General features: G+C 59.4%; 8 protein-coding genes across 8 annotated transcripts; 4 read left to right on the forward strand and 4 right to left on the reverse strand.

The window, feature by feature from the left end:
* Nucleotides 1-15: 15 nt before the first annotated feature.
* GGTG_03330 (hypothetical protein) lies at nucleotides 16-444 on the reverse strand (the record flags this gene model as incomplete). Its single annotated transcript, XM_009221109.1, has 1 exon — nucleotides 16-444. A coding segment is annotated over one exon (429 nt), but the record flags the coding sequence as incomplete, so codon positions are not given.
* A 620-nt stretch (nucleotides 445-1,064) lies between these two features.
* Nucleotides 1,065-2,252, reverse strand: GGTG_03331 (hypothetical protein). Its single transcript, XM_009221110.1, has one exon. The coding sequence runs from the start codon at nucleotides 2,160-2,162 to the stop codon at nucleotides 1,107-1,109; it is 1,056 nt and encodes a 351-aa protein (XP_009219374.1). The 5' UTR covers nucleotides 2,163-2,252; the 3' UTR covers nucleotides 1,065-1,106.
* Nucleotides 2,253-4,360: 2,108 nt separating this feature from the next.
* GGTG_03332 (hypothetical protein) lies at nucleotides 4,361-5,203 on the forward strand (the record flags this gene model as incomplete). Its single annotated transcript, XM_009221111.1, has 2 exons — nucleotides 4,361-4,652; nucleotides 4,737-5,203. 2 exons carry the CDS (start codon nucleotides 4,361-4,363, stop codon nucleotides 5,201-5,203), a joined length of 759 nt encoding a protein of 252 aa, XP_009219375.1.
* A 1,874-nt stretch (nucleotides 5,204-7,077) lies between these two features.
* GGTG_03333 (hypothetical protein) lies at nucleotides 7,078-10,482 on the forward strand. Its single transcript, XM_009221112.1, has 7 exons — nucleotides 7,078-8,017; nucleotides 8,123-8,958; nucleotides 9,040-9,102; nucleotides 9,175-9,429; nucleotides 9,558-9,709; nucleotides 9,790-9,853; nucleotides 9,935-10,482. The coding sequence occupies exons 1-7, from the start codon at nucleotides 7,191-7,193 to the stop codon at nucleotides 10,006-10,008; spliced, it is 2,271 nt and encodes a 756-aa protein (XP_009219376.1). The 5' UTR covers nucleotides 7,078-7,190; the 3' UTR covers nucleotides 10,009-10,482.
* GGTG_03334 (fungal specific transcription factor domain-containing protein) lies at nucleotides 10,417-13,775 on the reverse strand (the record flags this gene model as incomplete). The annotated part of the gene is made up of 4 exons (XM_009221113.1): nucleotides 10,417-12,399; nucleotides 12,471-12,833; nucleotides 12,928-13,497; nucleotides 13,581-13,775. The coding sequence occupies 4 exons, from the start codon at nucleotides 13,773-13,775 to the stop codon at nucleotides 10,417-10,419; spliced, it is 3,111 nt and encodes a 1,036-aa protein (XP_009219377.1).
* Nucleotides 13,776-14,513: 738 nt separating this feature from the next.
* Nucleotides 14,514-16,076, reverse strand: GGTG_03335 (hypothetical protein; the record flags this gene model as incomplete). Its single annotated transcript, XM_009221114.1, has 1 exon — nucleotides 14,514-16,076. The coding sequence occupies one exon, from the start codon at nucleotides 16,074-16,076 to the stop codon at nucleotides 14,514-14,516; it is 1,563 nt and encodes a 520-aa protein (XP_009219378.1).
* A 25-nt stretch (nucleotides 16,077-16,101) lies between these two features.
* GGTG_03336 (hypothetical protein) lies at nucleotides 16,102-17,599 on the forward strand. The gene has a single exon (XM_009221115.1). The coding sequence runs from the start codon at nucleotides 16,443-16,445 to the stop codon at nucleotides 17,076-17,078; it is 636 nt and encodes a 211-aa protein (XP_009219379.1). The 5' UTR covers nucleotides 16,102-16,442; the 3' UTR covers nucleotides 17,079-17,599.
* Nucleotides 17,600-18,175: 576 nt separating this feature from the next.
* Nucleotides 18,176-18,503, forward strand: GGTG_03337 (hypothetical protein). The gene has a single exon (XM_009221116.1). It carries the CDS (start codon nucleotides 18,202-18,204, stop codon nucleotides 18,418-18,420), a length of 219 nt encoding a protein of 72 aa, XP_009219380.1. The 5' UTR covers nucleotides 18,176-18,201; the 3' UTR covers nucleotides 18,421-18,503.
* Nucleotides 18,504-19,031: the final 528 nt, after the last annotated feature.

A 19,031-nucleotide genomic window follows, 5' to 3' on the forward strand; every position in this document is an offset into this window, starting at 1 on the left:
GATGCGCCGCGACAGCCCGAGGGCGTGGAACGTCGCCGCCTCGTCCGAAAGGGGCGCATTCGACGGCTGGGGAGGTTCCGTAGGTTCTTCGGCGGTCGGTTTCTCGTCAAAGTTTGTCACGGCCGTCGGGTTCGCGGAGAAGAGGCGGGAGGTAACGTGCTGAGACCTTGGCTGCTGGCTCCTGGCGCCGGCGCCAGATCCCTGTTGTTGCCGGCGGTCGGCATCGTCATCGCCCTCTCCAAGCCTTTGTTTTTTTGTAGGTCGCTGCGCATCGGCCCTGCCATCGCCTGTCCCGTTCCCTCTAGCTGGCCCGCCGTCCAGACCCCGCTTCGCGCTCTTCTGCGCCCGCACCCGGTCCCTCCAGCGACCGCCTTTGAACTTGACTTGCGGCTTGAAGGCTTCATCCCCAATCTCGAAGTTGAGGACCATGCCATCGTCCGCCATTTTGTCGGTTGTCCAAGGCGCGCGGCGAGGATGGTGGAGGGCCGATGTTGGCGGTTGGTTGCGGTTCTCGTCGAGCGACAGAAAAAAAAAAATATTATCGATTGAATTGATGTGCTTATCACCCCCACATCCACTGTCCCACTTGCGGGCCGCCCCCTGTAATACCTGGCCTGGAACACCCATCCATTACCCACTGGGCCCAACTCTCCGAGAGGCTTTCTTTCCTCGCCTTTTTCTTAATCCTTCTTCCCTCTTTTTTCTACAGGCCACTATGGGCCATCCCATCCCCTTTTGATCCTTTAGATCTCATTTATTTGTTCCATCTTTGCTACAATACGTATGGATTTATTCCCATTGATAATACCACGACACGGTACGCACCTTGGAAACATTCCTGAATGTGACAGATGTCGGCAGGGGTAACTCCGGACATTTGGCAAAACTGCGGGAGAGATTTGCACCTGACCAGTGGGTTTCAAGTAATAGATAGTGTCTAGATACAGTTACTATGTAGAGAGTGTAGATACAAAAATGGCAGAGTAAGTATGTACTGACGAAGGGAATAGAGACAAATAGCAAGAATTTACAGCAACAAAATCCTTGGCTCACGGGCTGTCGATCAAGCGTCCGGCAACGTAAAGGAGCCGCCAGCTTCGCAACTCCTACTTGGTGTCGACAAAAACGTTTCCAGCCCTGTTGAGCTTGCCGTTGGTCACAAGGTGCTCGGCCATGAAGGGGGAGTAGCGGTGGATCCAGCTCTGCTTGTTCATCCACGGGATGACGATCTTCAGGAAGTCGGCCATCATGTTGACGTTTCCGATGGGCAGCGGGGAGAACTCGGTGACCCAGATGGGCATGGTCTTGCCGTACATTTTGTCGACCTCGACGTGCGCGTAGGCGATGTAATCGATAAACAGCTGCGCTTGGCGGGTCGCCGACTCCCCTTGCGCCCCGTACCAGTGGAGGGCCTGGGCGCCGCACCGGAAGTACGAGGGCGAGCTGGCGGACTTGACGAACTGGCGGAGCCACTGCAGCCCGGCCGGGCCGCCCGTGTGGCCCTTGTCGGTGTTCCAGCTGCTGATGGCCGGGCACACAAGTTTCGGCCCCCGCGTTTGGAACCGGAACATGTCCTTGCCCCAGTTGTCGGCCGCCTTCTTGGGGGACGCGTTGCAGCCGCCGTTGGCGTTGGTCTCGTCCGGCTCGTTGTAGCCCAGGACCCAAGGGGTGTCACCCTTGCTAATCTTGTTGTTGATGCCGTTGGCGTCGCATCCGGACCCGAGGCCCCAGCACATGGGGATCTGCTGGAACTTGGGTGCGTTCATGGCGGCGCCCCAGTTGTAGGCCCACGTGGCCGACCCGGGCTTGGAGAGGACGTTGGTGATGGCGCCGTTGTTGTAGGCCAGGCCCTTTTTGATTTTGTAAGGGGCGTCGGTCTGGCGCCGCAGGATGGCCTCGGCGGCGTCAAAGGTGGTGTTGAGTGGGAATGCCAGCTCGGCCTCCTTGTCGTCGATGAAGCCTTCGGGGGGCGTCGGAAGGTCGTCGTCCGGTACGATGGAGCCAAGCGTAACGCCGCCCTTGTCAACGTGGTCGGGCTCAAGGCTCGAGATCACGGCCATGTCGGCTCCGCTGGGCCCGGTAATCTCCACGGGATCGGCAGCGGGGGCCGGTGCAGCAAGCACGGCCAGGACCGGCAGCGTGGCGAGGATGATGACCTTCATGTTGACGAGCAAGTGATGGAATGATCTTGGGTCTTGGAGACGGCTTGGATAGGCTTGAGGGAGCTGTCCTTATGCTTTGGAGTGGGAGGCTCTGTTGGTGAGTCTTCCTGTTGAATCTGTGTGAAGACTTGAGACACCTAGCTGTGTCTTATATACCCGGAATGCAATGCCCTCCCGGAGTTCACGCTTCTGGTGAAGCTGGATTTGTGGATGGCTGGTTTCGCTCCTCGGTAAGAGACTCTCTTGGAATCCCGAGTCTAAGACAGCAGCGGCGCATCAGCCCACGCAGCCCTAACGAAAGGTCGTATGAGAAGGATCATGTTGACATCTCCATTCATCTCTAGCTTGATGCCACCGTCTCTCTTCCTCCGAGATATCGTGACCTCGGTATCTGAGACAGGAATTATTCCACCGATAACCAGGTTCTAGAAGGCCTATTGGGCCTAATTTTGCTCCCAATCGAGTTGGCTTGCTGCTCGGTACCCCGTTCACACAACAATTGGACAAGTATTAACTGGTATTCGGATGTTTATGGTGACATTCTGGGGCGAAAGGGCTTCACGCTCTGTCTCCAGTGGCCCAAGAGCTGGAATCACGCCCAAGACCAGCCTCACTATCTCCATTGGGCCAAGAGGGCTTGTCGCTTGAGACATATCGAATCTCACCAGTCGTTGCGGCACAGACGTCCTGTAGGATCGAAATCCTAGTCTAAGCGGAAGCGCTAGAGATGGACTTGTGCGAGATAAACATGTGAGAATCTGTCTACCAAACGGATGCGGCTTTCAAGCAGCTGTCGGAGATATGGTGCCTGCTTCTCACTGCCCCGGTACATGGCGCTGGCTGTCCCCTCCGAGATCCGGTAGCAGGCTCTAATTTCCATCGGAGGAACAGCCCATGGAGCGCCTCAAATCTCACCCGAGGAGCAGCTGAGCCCTACGCTTACCCATGGAGCAATCTAGCCCTGCCAAAAGCCCAAAGCGGGTAGAATTAGCTCCGAGAATGATAGTTTTTGGCTGACCGAGTCCAAGAAGATGCAACAATCATCAGGATAGCGTCGGATGCTTTTCTTCTTAGGCTCTCGACCTCTGCTTACACTCAGCCGGCCAGGCTATCGCCGATCGATCTTTGTTTCCACCTTGGAGTGAGCAGGAACTGGTATCTGGCCCTGCCGATCCTTTGATCACATCGCATGAGGGCGGCCACATATTTTCTGGAACACTGGTGTCTTCTGCAGGTACCGATCTGGGAAGAATCGGCGCATGCACATTGCCTGTCCGCCGAGGCGACTGTGCCTCGCTTCCGCTTCGATTGTTGATATGGCCAAATGATTAGAACGCGACCATGATGGATAGCAAGACTGGAAAGGCAACATTCCGCTCAATGACGAGAGCAGGTAGCAGGAGGAGCAACCTCGGGTGTTCTCCTCCGAGATATGGCTTTACTTTAGTTTTCGCCATCCAACCCCAAGGAACAGTAATTTGTCTCAGGTAGACAGCCTAAAATAAAAGAGTAAGTACATGGCTTTGCTGGAGAAGATCTTGGACGTGGACGTTCCAAAGCTGTCGAGGTTGGTGCCATTCCTCAACAGCCACCACGGCCCGGAAGTGGTCGCAATGGTCGCAATGGTCGCAGCAGGCCAAGGGTTCATCTCCCATGGGGTTGCGAGCCCGCGCCCGCCCTGCTGTCTTACGTACGACGGATTGGCCCACGCGGCTGGCGGCCTCGTCACACGCTATCGCGGCGTTGTCTTCCCGCCCAGGACCGTCCGAGCATCCACCGAACCGGTAGGGGCGAGGTTTGTCTGCCTCGGAGCGCAAGTCGGCCGGATCTAGGTAGTTGCCGGCCGTTTTTGTTCGATGCTATCACGGCTGTGACTACGTGGACGAGTTGCTGGGTATGGCATCAAATTGGAACTTGTTTGTTGTGGGCTCCGTTTACCTCCGCTTGTCGTGCCCAACACGCACACGCAGATGGCGGCCTGATTCTGGAGGTGGTTCCCAGGAAAGTATCGACGACCAGGTGCATGGTGACCAGGTGCATGGTCGGCCGGCTCTCAATCCGAACACCCTGGCTGCTCATTTTTGACCCCGCACGTCGACCTCCTCTTCCTTTTCTTCTACCCTCAACGGATACGTGACGACATTTTGAAGCGAAGCTACCGCAATACACCAACAGTGACGCCAACCCTATACTTCTGCATGGCCAATCCAATAGTGCCGCCCGTCAATGGGGCGAGGATGGCCGAACCGGAGACTGCAATGCCTTGTCCAACCCTACACAACTCCCAGACGCAAAGAATCGTCGAGATTGGACGAAGACACACGTATTACGCGAACGAAAGGGGTGAACGTATCAACCTCGTCGCCTTGCATCGCATGAACATGCAGTATCTGCGTATGCGGCTGCTGGACGAAGCCGTTGACATGTTTAAGCGAGGTGACATGGACGACGACAACTCAAAGAGGGTGACATCCTTGATGCAAGATTACTGTGAGGAGCGACCACGTTCCACTCCTCCCTGATTTGCGCCCGCTGAACTGCTTGCTAAGCGGTGGCTGGAAACATGTCCACCAGGTACTGCAGTGCGAGACCGCGAATACATGCGCGAGTGGGCTCAGAGAGACTGGCCTGGCAATCCCTTTCATCTCAAGTCCGAACGGCCCCTGGAACGCGGGCTAATCGACACCCTCAAAGCGCGCGGCATCGACCCGATCCCCATGCACCACCCGTACAAGTCCGACGACGGCCCGGAGCAGATGCCCGGCGGGCCGTGGGACTTTGACTCGAGGACCAAGACCCGTTTTCTTCAGTACTCGCTGGCCATCACTGGCGCCGTCATCCTCACGGTTCCCATGATAACCATGGTCCTGATCGGCAGGACGGACGCGAGTCTAGCCATAGTCTGCGTATTCACCATTCTCTTTGCCGTCGGGCTCTCGTATTTTTCCCCGAGCAGACTGCCGATCGAACTCCTCAGCGCAACGGCCGCTTATGCTGCCGTCTTGGTGGTTTTCGTTGGAGGCGCTGCCACCCAGGGATGAGAGGAATGCTACCAAGGGAAGTTTCATTGACCCTGTCAGAAGGGAGAGAAAGAATTGCCCATGTTGAGCTTTCAGTCCCATTATCTTCCCACCCTTTATGTCTTTAATTGTCCCGTGGACAATGGCTGGTTGATTCGACGGACCCTTTAACGGAAACTTTTCAACTCCCATTGTCTGACCATGCATACCCGTGGTGGCACGCCGAGCGGCGTAAAAAGGCGAAGATAGCCGGAACTTGGGTGCTATTCGTGGAACAAATCGGGTTGGCCTTCAGGCGGCTGTTGGTTTGACATCTACGAGATGATACAAACCAATGTAGACAGCTTGCTTCAGTCGTCCCGATAACCAGCTCGCATGACAGATCCCTACCCTGCATTAACATAACACCCCCTGGCGGGGCATTAGAATTCCACTTGAGAAGCTATCTACAGCACTATCACACGCCCATCGAACGCCCATCGAACGCCCATCATGCCAAAATACTGTCCTGGAGCCCCCTGTCCAGGGTGCCTCTGGGGCAAGCAAGAGGATATCGACATGGGTTGCAAGTGGCTTCCTTACGTGGGTTGTACCTTGCTGTGCGGGTTCTTGATGAAACTCTGCTGGATTCCAGGGTGGGGGTGGGATGGGACACGCTGTGTCGACTCGACGGAGCAGCGCTACGTTGAAAAGGAGGCAGCGGAGCGCGAGGGACGGCCCTTGCCCCGGCCGTTCTGCTGGGGGCTTCCGACGTTTGCTGTTCAGTGGGACCCTATAGACTGGAACCCCCGTGAGCGTAGGGAGAATTGGTGGTCCGGTACTCCCCAAGCAGTTAGTCGTGGGTGGAATTTAGTCAATAGTGAGCCGATATCACCTGCAACCTGTCCGCCGCCGGTCCGCGATGGCCGCTGTCACTCACGGTAAGTGGCAGGGTAGGTAGAAATTTATTTTGATATATGAATAACTACGCATGTTCCACGCTTCATCGATTTGTGCCTTATTGTGGCCAAAACAACATGGTTTCTTGGTTTGTAATTTTGGGCCGTAAAAGAAAATTCATGTTGGATTTGAGAGTGCAAAGTTGGGAAGGAGACCAAAAGGGGAGCACATGAGTACTACAAGGAGCTAGAGATTGTCGGAATCATCCTTCCTCACCCTGTCAGCTTTGGAGCTCTCCAAGAACCATTCATTCACCTGCATAACGACCCAGCATTGGGCTCTTCCAACTCGGTCACTCAACAGGGACACCGAAGGGGGCAGGACACAAGCTCTTTGTCTAGTCCGATGTGGTGGTGTGGGGTACACCTCAATCTCATGTCGTACGATGGATATCTGGGGCTGAGACCTGCAAGTGAAAGAGCGGATCAAGTCGGGCAACGTGAAGCCGACCGAGACTTCGAGATCAGCGCCCACGGCACACGCTCTGCTGTCTTCCCCACCCTGGGGATCGAGGTCAAGCAGCGATAAGGTTGTGAACTCTTGCGGGGACAGCTGACTGCAGGCGCCCTGCATCCGAAAATGCAAGACCCTCCACGTGGGTACCAAGGCTAAATCTGCGGAGGCGCAGTCTACTGCGTAGTCACACTCCAGCACAGCCCGTCTCAATGCAGGAACTTATCAGGAGGACATTGGCGATGACGTGGTGTTCGTGTGCCAGTCGGAAAATGAACGGCAGCGGAGCTCGAGGGGCCCTGAATGGGATGTGCGTACGTACGCCCGGCTAACCATGGTGTGGCTGAGGTTATGTTGGGGATGGTGAGGTTGGGGGCAGTTTGTGATTGGTACAGACATACGGCCAGAATTGGAGCTTCGATAGATAAGCATACTCGCGAGGGGTACCCGGTAGTGTAGCTTCGCGTTAGTAGCATTCGGCTCGTTCCTTAGTTCAGCCTCACATCACACATGTGGGGATTTAAAAGCCCTGGTCCCTTGATCCATCCCCAGATTTGGCACCACCCCCATCGTGCAACCATGATCAGCACTTGAAGTTGGCCAGCAGGAGTCAACAATGGACATCAAGCGCGAGCAGACCTTTCCCAACCCCCCGCCCCCGGACACTCCCCCGCCGGCGTACACGGATGGCATTGACATCAACGCGGCGTTTGCGACCCTCAACCTCTCGGGCGGGCCGCGGGACCCAATCGCAGACACCTGCCTGGCCCACCTGAAGCTGCTCGCCGCCTTCCACGCGCTCAGGGAGGAGGTCGGCTACACGGACGGCCTCTGGGGAATCTGCGACGACCCGGCCTGCCACGAGGCCGCCGCCGCCGCCGCGCCGGGCGGTCGCGGCGGCCCCGCGGCCGAGCTGCTCCTGAGCAAGAGCCGCGAGAAGCGCTGGGCCGTCTTTGTGGCGCGCGCGGCCGACCGCTACGAGGCCTGGTGGGCCGCCGCCATGCAGTCGGCGGAGCCGCTGGCCGAGGAGCACATGTGGGAGCCCCTGAGCGCCCTGTACGAGGGGTTCCCGAGCGCGGCGGCGCGGGCCGCCCGGCGGTGGTCCGCGCTCGAGCTGCCGCCGCTCGACGTGCTCATGGTCTGGCACGCGCACATGCTCAACCCGCGCGCCTTCCTCGAGGACATGATGCGGTGCGGCGCCCGGGACTACTGGGCCGCCGGGATGCCGTGGGACCTCGTCAGCGCCGCCATCAACCCAGACTTTGGCTACAGCGTGTCGGACGATGCCAAGGCCCGCTGGACGAGCTTGACCGGCCGCCAGTGGAACAACGTCCATGATTCCATGATCAAGGAGCTCCCGTGTCCCGCGTGCTCGGAAAGCGCGCAGCTCAAGTGGTCGACCTGTGGGTTTAGCGAAGATGGGAAGCCGAGGCACATCACCGAGTACGTTCTCCGCATATCTCTTATTCCTGCTGCTACAAGCCTTTATCTCTAGTTATCAGCCCCGCTAACCCCAACTCACCTCACCTTCCCCCCCACCCACCACAGCGCAGCACAGCTCATCGGCAGCGGCTACGGGGACGGCCAGTTCTCGCACACGTGCCACGGCTGCGGCATAACCATCAACAAGGAGCTCCTGAGCGCCGCCAAGTTCGTGCGCGACACCAAGGCGCTGCTGGCCAAGTCCCGCCCCCTGCCTGGCACCATCCTGGACCCGGACACGGGCGGACCCAAGCTGGAGCCCCCCACGGCCGACGCGCCGCGCACGTACCCCAACCGGCTCGTCAAGAAGGGCGCCCGCGCCGACATACTCGACCTCATCCGCCCGGGCGGGGCCGGCGATGGCACCCCGCCCACCATGGACGACGTGCGCGCCGCGCTCGAGCGCACCATGGCGGACCCGGCGCGGCACCAGGAGGCCACGGGCCAGCGGCGGGCGCCGTGGGCGAGCAGGCCGTTTGTGCGGCGCGCCATGCGGGCCTACTGGCACAACTTCTCGCCCTTCGCGCTCGACCTGGTCGGGGCCGTGACGCGCCAGTCCATCTTCACGGCCAAGATGGCGCAGCTCGACTGGCTGCGCAGCCCCGCGGCCAGGGAGACGATGGAGCGGCTGGTGAAGAAGTACGGCCGCTTCTTTGCAATAATGGCCCAGTTCCCCCACCGCGTCGCCGTGCCCACGCTCGACGTCGACTTGGCCTGGCACACGCACCAGCTGAGCCCGTCGGCCTACTACGCCTACTCGGTCCGCACCACCAAGAAGTTCGTCGACCACGACGACAAGATCGACGAGTCCAAGCTGTCCACCGCCTTTTCCTGGACGAGCGGCATCTACCAGTGGAAGTACAACGAGGTGTATTCCGAGTGCACCTGCTGGTATTGCGAATGTTCGTCCTCCCTTTTTGCCAACGTACCAACCCCCTCCAACCCCTGAAATCGTGCTTGTGCTCACACCAGGTCAAAACCAGCCGTCCGGACATCCCATGTCAGCGGCGTCGGAAAATTGCTCGGAATATCCAAGAACGACCAGAGTATGTCCCTCTTTTTTTTCCCACCGTTCTCCTTACCTAGTTCCCAAGCAAGCTGACCCTCCCCCTGACCAGTCTCGGAAAAGTTCCACACCTCGGGCCGCGCCAAGCTCTGCCCGCCCGACAACTCGGCCCACATATCGGCGCACAACGCGGTCCGCACCGTCGCCGCCGACGAGCGCGGCCGCCGACTCCTCGAGCACGCCCGGGCCCGGCACGACCGCATGCTCGAGACGAGCTACGCCAAGGCGAAGAAGCGGGCCGAGCAAAAGGGCAGGAAGCTGCCGCCCCAGCAGGAGTACTACGCCCACTGGGGCTATGCCTACTTTAGTCAGTATTCCTCGTCTGCCATGCTTCTGCATTTCTTTTTTCTTTTTCCAGAGCTCGGGCTGGCTCTCATCAAGGTACTGAGCTGACCGACGGGTGGCCATTCGACAACCCCCCCACCATCAAAACAGTGTACTCGCCCTACGTCTACCCCGTCTACTACAGCCCCGAGGTCTACTGCGGCTGGGACCATTCGACCGTCCACACGGGCCAGGGCGAGTACGGGAACTGCTGCCAGGGCAGCTGCGGCACGACGACCGGCGGCGGATGCGCAACCGCGGGCGTGAGTTTCCTCCCCCCGAGGCATTTCTCCCCTTACCCTAGTGGAAGTATGTTACTGACACCAAAACATGACCTCTACAGAGCGCCTGCGGCTCAGACATCGGCAGTGGCGGTTTCGACGGCGGCGGCGTCGGTGGCGGCGGCGGTATGATCACTTCCCATCAGCAGATGCAACTCAGGCCGTTCTCCAGAACGCACCAAGCTGACCATGATTCCCGCTGCTTAGGCGGTGGGTGCGGCAGTAGCAGCGCAGCTTGCGGGGGCGGTGGTGGTGGTTGCGGAGGTGGAAGCAGTAGTTAACGTGTCTCGTTTCGCAGCTGTGGCACTTCCCCTTTCGTGAGACTGGTAGATATCTTGGTACATCCTTATCTTGGTAGGTGTCGTCGGAATGGCTCGGGATCATGTAAGACGATGCGTCAGAGCGCTTGGCGGGAAATAGGTTGCTCCATAACTGCGATGTGATATGGTAACACAACCTTTCCGAGACTAGATATACAGATGCCAGTAAATGTGAAAGGGGCGACGGCAGAAGGGAATCAAACATTCATGTGGTGAGATGGCTATAGCAAGTTGCGCCCAGCGTCGTCAGATGGTATACAAAAACACAATGTGGGGGATCTCTCGTACAAAAAACCGGATAGTAAAAGACAGAGTTTGTTTCCAAACAAGAGGTCACCACATGTTACTAGAATAGGCCAGGCACTTCACTTAGATACCCCAAAGACCCGTGGCGGAGCTGCCGGCCCCGGACGGGAAGCCACGGATGTTCTCGTTGAAGGCTTGCCAGTTGAAGTCGTCCGTGTCCATGGCCACGTCCAAATCCTCCAGTGATGGGCTGCCGAGCTGATCGCCGGTAATGCCCGACATGATATCTGGAAGATCTGCAAAGGGCCCATCTCCACCGTCAAGTGCTGCCGCGGTGGAGGGAGAAACATACGGGGTGTTGTTGGGCTCGTCGACGTCTCTGCTGCTGCCGGTGAGGGATGATGACGGGCCGTTGGGGAGCGGGAATAGCCATGGCGGGGCGTTGTTCTTCCGCAAGGCATCGAGGAGCTGTGCGTCCGAGGCTGGCGGCTGCGGCTGCGGCTGCGATTGGCGCTGCGCCGACGTGCCCTGTTGGAAGGGGTTGCTGGTCCGCGCAGGCGGCAGATTGCTGTTGTCCGGTGGTGCCTGGTCGGGAGGGAAGGCAAGGGGCCAAAAGTCGGCCGGTGCAAACGTCGGCTGCGTCATAACCTGGTCCACGAAATCCAGCACGCCTAGGCTGAAGGCGTCAGGGGCTGTGGCGGCGCCTGACATGATATCGCCTCCCACACCTTGGGCGTGCCATGGCTTTGATGCCGACAACTGCGGCCCGGTCAGGGGCAGACGGCTGCCGGGGGGCTGTGGCCGTGACGCCGAACGTGCAGCTTCCCGATTCCCCTGTTGCAGGTTTGACGCTTGCGTCTGGGTCGGCGAGCCATCCTCCAGAGGCGGCGCGTCAACCAGCTTGCGCCAGTTCTGACGGGCCATTGCCGCCCTGACGCTATTGGAGAGCGTGTCGAAGGACGGCGCCGTCTTTGGCATATAGGATAGATCGAGTGCCCGCGCAGCTGCCTTGTCCGCTCGCAGTCTCGCTACCTCTGCGACGCGGTGGCGGCGGGCGCGCGTATAGAGACGCCTAAAGGGCAGCCAGACGGCCGCGTTGTCGGCGATGCGGTCCAGCTCGGCGGCGGCGCTGGCACTGCTAAAAGTCACACTGAGGGCTGTCCAGGCACGCTCCGACACGGGGCTCCAGGGAGCCCTCGACATCCGGAGAAGCAGGTAGGCGGCAGCCTGCCACTGCATAAACACGCGAATCATCCAGTTCCACTGCTTGACACGCGGGTCGAGCGCTAGCAGGTTCCCGTGCTCAAACACCTCGATGGCGGCCGTATAGAGGCGCTCCTGGCGTTCTTCTGTCAGCTCGCCTGTGGGATTGCCGTGGTAAGCTCCCAAAAGACCGCTCTGGTAGACGACGACGGTCATCTTGGCGTGTATGACCCGGCCGGCGGTGGCTGCCAAGAATATCATTGGGTTAGCCTTTGCGGCACTCGCAGATGGCGGGCAGATGCGGTCGACCGTCTTGATTATGTCCTCGAGCAGCTGCTCCCGTTTCTCGAACGGGCTGTTGATGTCCACGGGACAAGCAGCTCCCGCTGCCGAAGTCATGTTCAGGATGCGACGAAGGTACACCTGGATGTTGTAGAGCATCAACAAAAACGTCATCTCCGTTTCGCCTTGGCGTGGCGGCGGGAGCTCGGTAGAGTCGGGTCCGAAGTCGGCGTCGTTGATGTTGAGAGGGATCTGGGTATCGAAAGACCGGTCTATGATGGCCAGATCTGTTCCCTGATCCTCGGCGGCGCGGAAGTCCATTGTGAGGAGGTACCAGAAGAGGCGCCTTCGCATCTCACACTCAAAAGGGCTGAAGCCAGGAAAGTTTGTTGGGTCGCGGTGTAGTCCCAGGGCGTGACTGATGCGCACGACCAGGCCAACGAGAGTCCAGGCACACCGCGTGTCGTTGCGGCGCCTCACCATGGTGGTGTAGAGGACGAATGCCTGGAAGGTGGTCAAATCTGTCGATGTAAGAAACTCGACCTTTGCCAAGGCTATCTCCAGCGCGTAGCCATATTTTGCTATCAGAGTCGCCTGATCGAAACCGAAGTTTGTTGCGACCTGAGAAGAGTGTGGGAGGTCAGCTGACGAAGCGTCGTTTCGGTACAAGAGAAATAATGAGAGAGGCCCACCTCCTCCTCCTCCATGGACACGATAGCACCCATGTAGATGGCAAACATGAGTGCCTCGAGCGGAGGCTCCAGGTTGTCCAGGCGTTTGCAAGCCTCGCTGACGGTGACGGCCATGGTGGGCGAGTGAAGGATCTTGATGATGGAGTTGACATTTTGGTCATAAATCTGCCATATAAATGGTATTTGGGACGGTAACGGGTGGAAACTTCGGAGATCAACATCAGACGTGTGATTGCCGAACAAGAAGGCGCTGTTGGAGTAGCCGCCTGGAATTCCCTGCGAGGTTTCAGGGGTAGTATCCTCTTCAGATAGTTCCGATTCAGCGCTGAACCACTCCTCGGTTGCGGTCCGCAGCTCGTTGATCTATAAGCCAACCCAAGGTAACGGCACTGATCAGCCAATTGATACGACAGCATCCCTGGTCTCAGACTGTCCTCCAAAGCCTGTGAAAGCCTACCTCGTCGTTGATCTTGGACCAGAACCCGCTGCTGACGTATCGAGACCTTCCCTTGTCATGCAAGACTAGCCTGCCGAATTTCCGGTTGAAGGTAGGGTCAGCCCCATGTTGGGCGAGGGGTCGCCTTCCAGGGTGCATGTCGTCCAACGGGCAGCGGCTGCCAGGGCTTGAAAGTGGTGGCTCATGGCCGTGATCGCTCGAGATGCTTGGCCCACGGCCTAACGGTCGCAAGCTGCTCCCCACATCGACCGACGTCCCTGCCTGACTGGCGCCAGCAGCCGATGCGGCGGCAGGAGCGTCCTGTGTGGCGGCCTCTGGCGATTCTGAACTAGAACCCTGCCTGGTCGCCTCCACCTCGATTTGCCCGCTCAGCTCCTCGACAATGCCCTCCAGTTTGCGCAGCCGCTTCATCAGCTCGACCTCCCGCTCGCTCGAGTGGTGTTTCGACGTCGGAGGCGCATTGGGGTCTCGTGGTCGGGGTCGTCTAGGGGCCCGGCCTGGGGCAGGGAATATGCAGGGTATGTGTGCTCGGCGGCAGTTGGTACATGGTTGGAGCTTGTCGCATTTGACCTGGTTGAACAGAGTGTCAGTCACCTCGTTTGGTTCTCCTGGTCTCTTGAGCGCCGAGTTCTGGACGCACAGGGGGACCTTACTTTCCTCCTCCGACAGGTTACACAGCTCCTTGGATTTAGAGAGTCGTCAGGAGTGTCGCTTGGATTGTAGACGGAGGCGCCCGCGGGAACTGAAGTGAGGGAAGGTGCGCCAGATGCGGCGTCGGCGGATCTGGCCGGCGAGGCTTGCGCCGAGCCATGTTCTGGCCGTGAGCGTTCGTTTGTGGCGCTGGCCATCAAGACTGGCATCGAGGTATAGGCCAGTGCGGGGCGTGGCGATTTCTTCGTTTAAGCTCGGATCGTGTCGGCGGTGGAAGTTTTGCTCATCCAAGGCGCAAACGAAAAGCCCCTCGCTGAGATGACATGCGGCGGGGATTAGGCCGGCGCTCGGTAATATAAAATCCGACCCAACAGGAGTTAAAGCCGAGGCACTGTCAGCGGCAGTCTGGTCTGGGCTTTGGCGATTTTGTGGGTGGCGCGGATGGCTGCGCAACACGGAGTGGAGGAGGATGTTCAAAGTGTTTTGTCTGGGAAGCACCGAGGTTTGCGCCAACCTTGAAGTTTGGTCATCAGCGTGCAATTGTCGAAACGGCCGGGCAGTTTGAGAGCGCCGTCGGCCGTGATGACACCACTGGAACTGCACGCCCAAACGCCGAACGCAGCCATTGGGCAGGACGACGGTCATGTGGGTCAGGGACCCTCTTCGTCAGGGATGGACTTCTCATTCAAGGTTGCATGCCGCGATAACCCGAAGCCAAATAAATCGGCAGCCCTCAACCAGAGACAGGGCCACGAGCATCCCTGAAGCACATCACAAACAGTGGGACAGGGACCAAAAGAAGACGCTATTAATACCACCAGACTTCAATATCAACAAGACAATCAACACTGACATCAGCAACCCAACCCCCACCACCCAAAGTCACATGTCCTGACATGTACGCTATCCACGACCACTTAGTCCACGTCCCCAACCTAGGGACGCGCCAGCGCCGCCGGGATCAGCTGCCGCAGGTTCGGCCTGTTGCCGATACGCTGCGAAACGGGCGCCTGGGGGCTGGCCTGCTGGGGGGAGCCGGTAGCGCGGAGGAGCGAGCGGAACTCGTGCGACGTGAGCAGGCGCTTCCCGCGCGCCCGCCGCGAGCCCTGCGCGCTCAGCACCGCGCCCGTCACGATGGGCGACGCGCTCGACGTGCCGTTGAAGGTGTCGGTGTACCAGATGTCCTGCGACACGCCGCCCTGGAGCGACCCGTAGCCCGTCGTCGTCACCTCCTGGCCCCAGCCCTGTGCGTCCACCCGGAGCCCGTGGTTGGAGAAGTCGAGCCGCGACCGATCCGGCCCCCAGTTGCGCCCGTGCGTGCCCGGCGGCGGCGCCCCGGCCCCGACTATGACGGCGCCCGACGTCGGGTTGGTGGTGCGGAACGGGTTGCGCCACGTCGACGGCCAGCCGGCCTGCGGCCTGTCGTAGATGGGGTCGTTGAGGTTGACGGAGCCGTTGCCGGCCGCCTCGACCACGACGATGCCCTTGGCCACGGCGTACTGGATCGCCGCCAGGTCCTGCGGCCACCACTCGATGGCGATGTATCCCTTTTGGCCCTGCGCCGGGTTCGGTGCCTGCGGGCCCGACCGGTGCACCTCGAGGAGCATGACGTCGCCGGCCCTCAGCCGGTCCGCCGCGGCCTTGATGGCCGCCGACGTGCTCTGGTCGACCAGCGACGACGTGTAGAAGGGCGCGTTGGGCGCGATGCCCAGGACCCCGATGGCGTTCTCGTCGCCGCCCACGACGCCGGCCACGGCGGTGCCGTGGTTGACGAAGCCCGTATCGGTGCTGTTGGACCCGGCCAGCAGCCCGCCGAGCTGCTGCCGCAGGTCCTCGTGCGTGAAGCGCCAGCCCCACTCGACGTCGGCGATGCGGATGCCGTCGCCCTTGCCGCCCGGCTGCGTGCGCGCCCACAGCGCCTCGATGCCGCCCGGAGCCGCGCCGAGGAAGCCCTGCCGCGACTGGAAGTTGGGCGTCACCGGCGGCGCCTCGGTGTCGCTTGGCGGGCCGCCGTCCTCGCGCTCGACGTTGAGGAACAGCGGCGGCGCCGCCGGGGGCGTGACGTAGGCGGCGTCGACCAGCTCCTGCTGGAGCAGCTCGGCCGCGAGCGCCTCCGGGTCCTCGACCTCGCCGTCCAGCGTGTAGAAGGACGAGAGATCGGGCAGCGACGCCGCGGCCAGGGCGGCGGGCGCCACGATGTCGGCCTCGTGCTGCTCGTCGTCGTCCTCGCCGGCGCCGTAGAGGGCGGGGGCGATTGTGGCCGCGGCGGCAACGACCTCGGCCTGTTGGGCCTGGAGCCGCGCCTCGTCCTGGCCGAAGAGGAGCTTCAGAGAGGCGTTGTGGCGGCTCAGGACTTCATTGACCGAGCTGACGTCCTCGCTCGATGCTACAAGCCCACGGCCCGTCACCTTGGCGACCGGAGTGGTCTTGAAGATCACAATGAGCTCCGGCTTGGCCTCAACCGGAGCCCGCACGACCTCGGATGTGGTAGATGACATGATGAAAGATCTGACTTGTGAATATTGTAAGAATATGGATATAAGTGATGTTGATGGCTGCAGGTGTTCTTGTGCTTGTGGATGAGGACCAGAATCACTTCCGGTTCTGACTTGAACAGGATGGTGCCGTCTTTATACATCGAGGACGTTGCACAGTCGCATGGCTCTCGTTCCTGAGCAACTCATCGCCAGAGAGGCCACCTAGCACCCATGACCTTCTTCTGTCATCGTCGTCATCCTGTCAGCCAGCCTCAGTTGCCCAGCCTTTCCGCACGCTCTAACGCGAGAAAAGAAGCAATGCACGGCATAATGACTCCTGTATGACATGTCGTCTCTCATAATTTGGCCCCCAGCTCGCTCCCTCCGATGCTGCCCGAGCGGAGAGGCAGGTCGGGATCACCCGCAAGGTGGACTGTCCACGAGGCAGCCTGTGACGACGCACCCAATGATATCACGCGGGCGCCTTCACGGGACCTGCAGCCCTATGTGGTGGGGATGCTGCGCAACATGCATCCTTGTCTCCGACTGGATTTCTATCCGCCGGTCTGGGCCCTGCGGCTGGCCGTTAGCGTCGGCCCAATGGGCCTGCTGCTCGTCTCTGCCACCGCCTCTATACACCCCTCCAAAGTCATAAAGCTGACACAGCCACAGACAGTTTCCCCTGAGCAGAATGCCCTCCTTCGGCCCTCCATGCCTCCATCACGGTTGGACGATACACGGGGGCTCCGTCACTCTAGCTACAGCCAAACGGCTCAGCCGGCGTGGAGGGGCGAGGTCGGGCGCCAACCCATGCCGGCGCGGCCAATGAGGATTCCCGCAAGGGCCAGGAAGGCTTCCGCATCGCCATGCTGCCTAGAATGCCGTCATCCTTCGCCGGGGCGCGCCAAGCGCGCTCTCTGCCTGGAGCTCATCCGCATGACGGATTCCGCCTCGTCGTGCCAACTATTTGAACAAGTTGACTCGTCTTTTCCTGAGAGCTCCCGGGGTTACCTCCATAATTGACCTTCTCTATACGGACGATCTCCGACGCCATAACCCGACGGCTGAGAGGCTGAGCTGCTGACCAGTTGTGGCTGTCCCCGAGCAGGCCGTGGCGGCGCCAATCACCAAGCATCCCCCGCAAGCTGACGCTGACATCGGGGACGGGGGCTGACATCAGAAGTTGACATGGCGTCTCGTGCCGCGGAACGTGTTACTTGACACATTGCCAAATTTTCCGTCCTCACTATGCAGTGTATCCTTCGTAGTTAATTGCGTTTTGCTCCGCAGCTGTCACAGCAAACAACCATCGTCTCACTCTCATCCTTGGATCTACGCGCAATGGCCTAACCGGCAATGATTATCCTATCACGATATCTCCCGGTCATAATTTGCTGTATGAGGTGGGGCCTAGGCACGTGAGTGCACGGTCCACCCCGATGGATAGACCTGGACCGCCTACGCACGATCTGCGCCCGTGGTAGCCAAAAATCGACATGTCACTTTCCTATTCTGGTATCACCTACCGGGATACCTCACACACTTGCCGATGTCGACGCTCCTCTGCTACCTCCCTTGCGGGTTGTACAACCACCCCTCCAACGACAGACATCATCCGACATCCGCTATCGTACACGCAGGTAGTCGACGTGATCATTGTTTCGCAGTGCCCGGGCCGTAGAGGAGAGTTCTAGGGTACATGAAACCACCTGCGCTGCATTTGGGTGTTGGGTATATCGCATGGCAGGAGGGCAACCATCTAGCAGTCGATGACATCACCTTTCCTAGGCGCGAATGCATAGTTCCTATCGACGTAGCCCATGTCAGGACCCGAAGATATTCCAACCAGCCAAACCAGCAAAATCACCATCCAAGAGGGTGGCTTGCCTTGATGTCGTTATATTAAACGAGGTTATGCCGCCCCATGTCGAAATACATCGTGACATCTTTCTACACATTTCACTATCTTGGCAATGCTGCAAGACTTTGTCTTTGGAAATGGTGATGAAAGCCGTCAACCTCACTGGGATGGGATGGATTGGTCCCAAATATCCGTCGAGTAGCCCGCCCTTGAGGTTGTCTAAGAGCTCTGACTCAACACTAGAAGTGAGCCCAATAATCAAGACACCGCTAGAGTGTCGTAACTATGTCTGTCTTGGCACTTATAACCGCCACCCGCGACGACATGTATCTACCACCCGAGCCTCGTAGGTCGGGCTACTTGAACCAACTCCGAGGATCCCAAGGCGCCAGCGCCGCCATGGTGGGCGGCACCATCGCGTTCTGCGCGGAGGCGCATCAAGGAAGGGCCACCAAGCAGAATGATGTCAGCGAGCCCGGCAACCCAACAAGGGAGAGCCGCTAGGAGACGTGGCGCGGGCCGCGTGGGCCACGCAGCTAGCAGTCCGTGGATGGGGCTTCGCCAGACACATCTTGGCACCCTTTCCTAGGCTGCGATATACGACAGGCGGGCTCGGGCTTTTGTTTGCTGCCGTCTGGCAGTTCCCGCAGATTACTTGATTTGGTGTTTTCTATCCTAGCCCTATCGTACATTCAACTATACAGATCGAGACCCTTTTCACACGCTCCTGCCTGGCATGGGTGTAGATATGAACAATGAGGGGCTGAGCAACCACTTTCCTAGACCCTAGCATGGCGGGATCGCGGTGTTATTTGCAGGGTGGAGAGAGATTACCCACAATGCGCCAAAGTGCAGCCATGGCGGCAAAATCCAGGATACTGAGATTGCGCTAAGGGCCTCGATGCCTTCGGGTCCTCTTCCTAGGTGGCCCGGAGAGACCAAGAGAAAGCAGGTCGCCTCCCCGCTAGGCTTGCTGTCAAATCCCGGTGCACAGGCTTCGAGATTCGTGGCCTGGGCCAATGCTCCCCTCATGTGCTTGGAGCGCTAGACAACCTTAATCAAGCTACCTACGTGTCTACCTACCTAGTGCGCTAGACTCGGCCTGCGGCCCGCCG

The sequence above is a fragment of the Gaeumannomyces tritici genome, assembly GCF_000145635.1.
Source record: "Gaeumannomyces tritici R3-111a-1 unplaced genomic scaffold supercont2.2, whole genome shotgun sequence".
Taxonomy (NCBI): Eukaryota; Fungi; Ascomycota; class Sordariomycetes; order Magnaporthales; family Magnaporthaceae; genus Gaeumannomyces; species Gaeumannomyces tritici.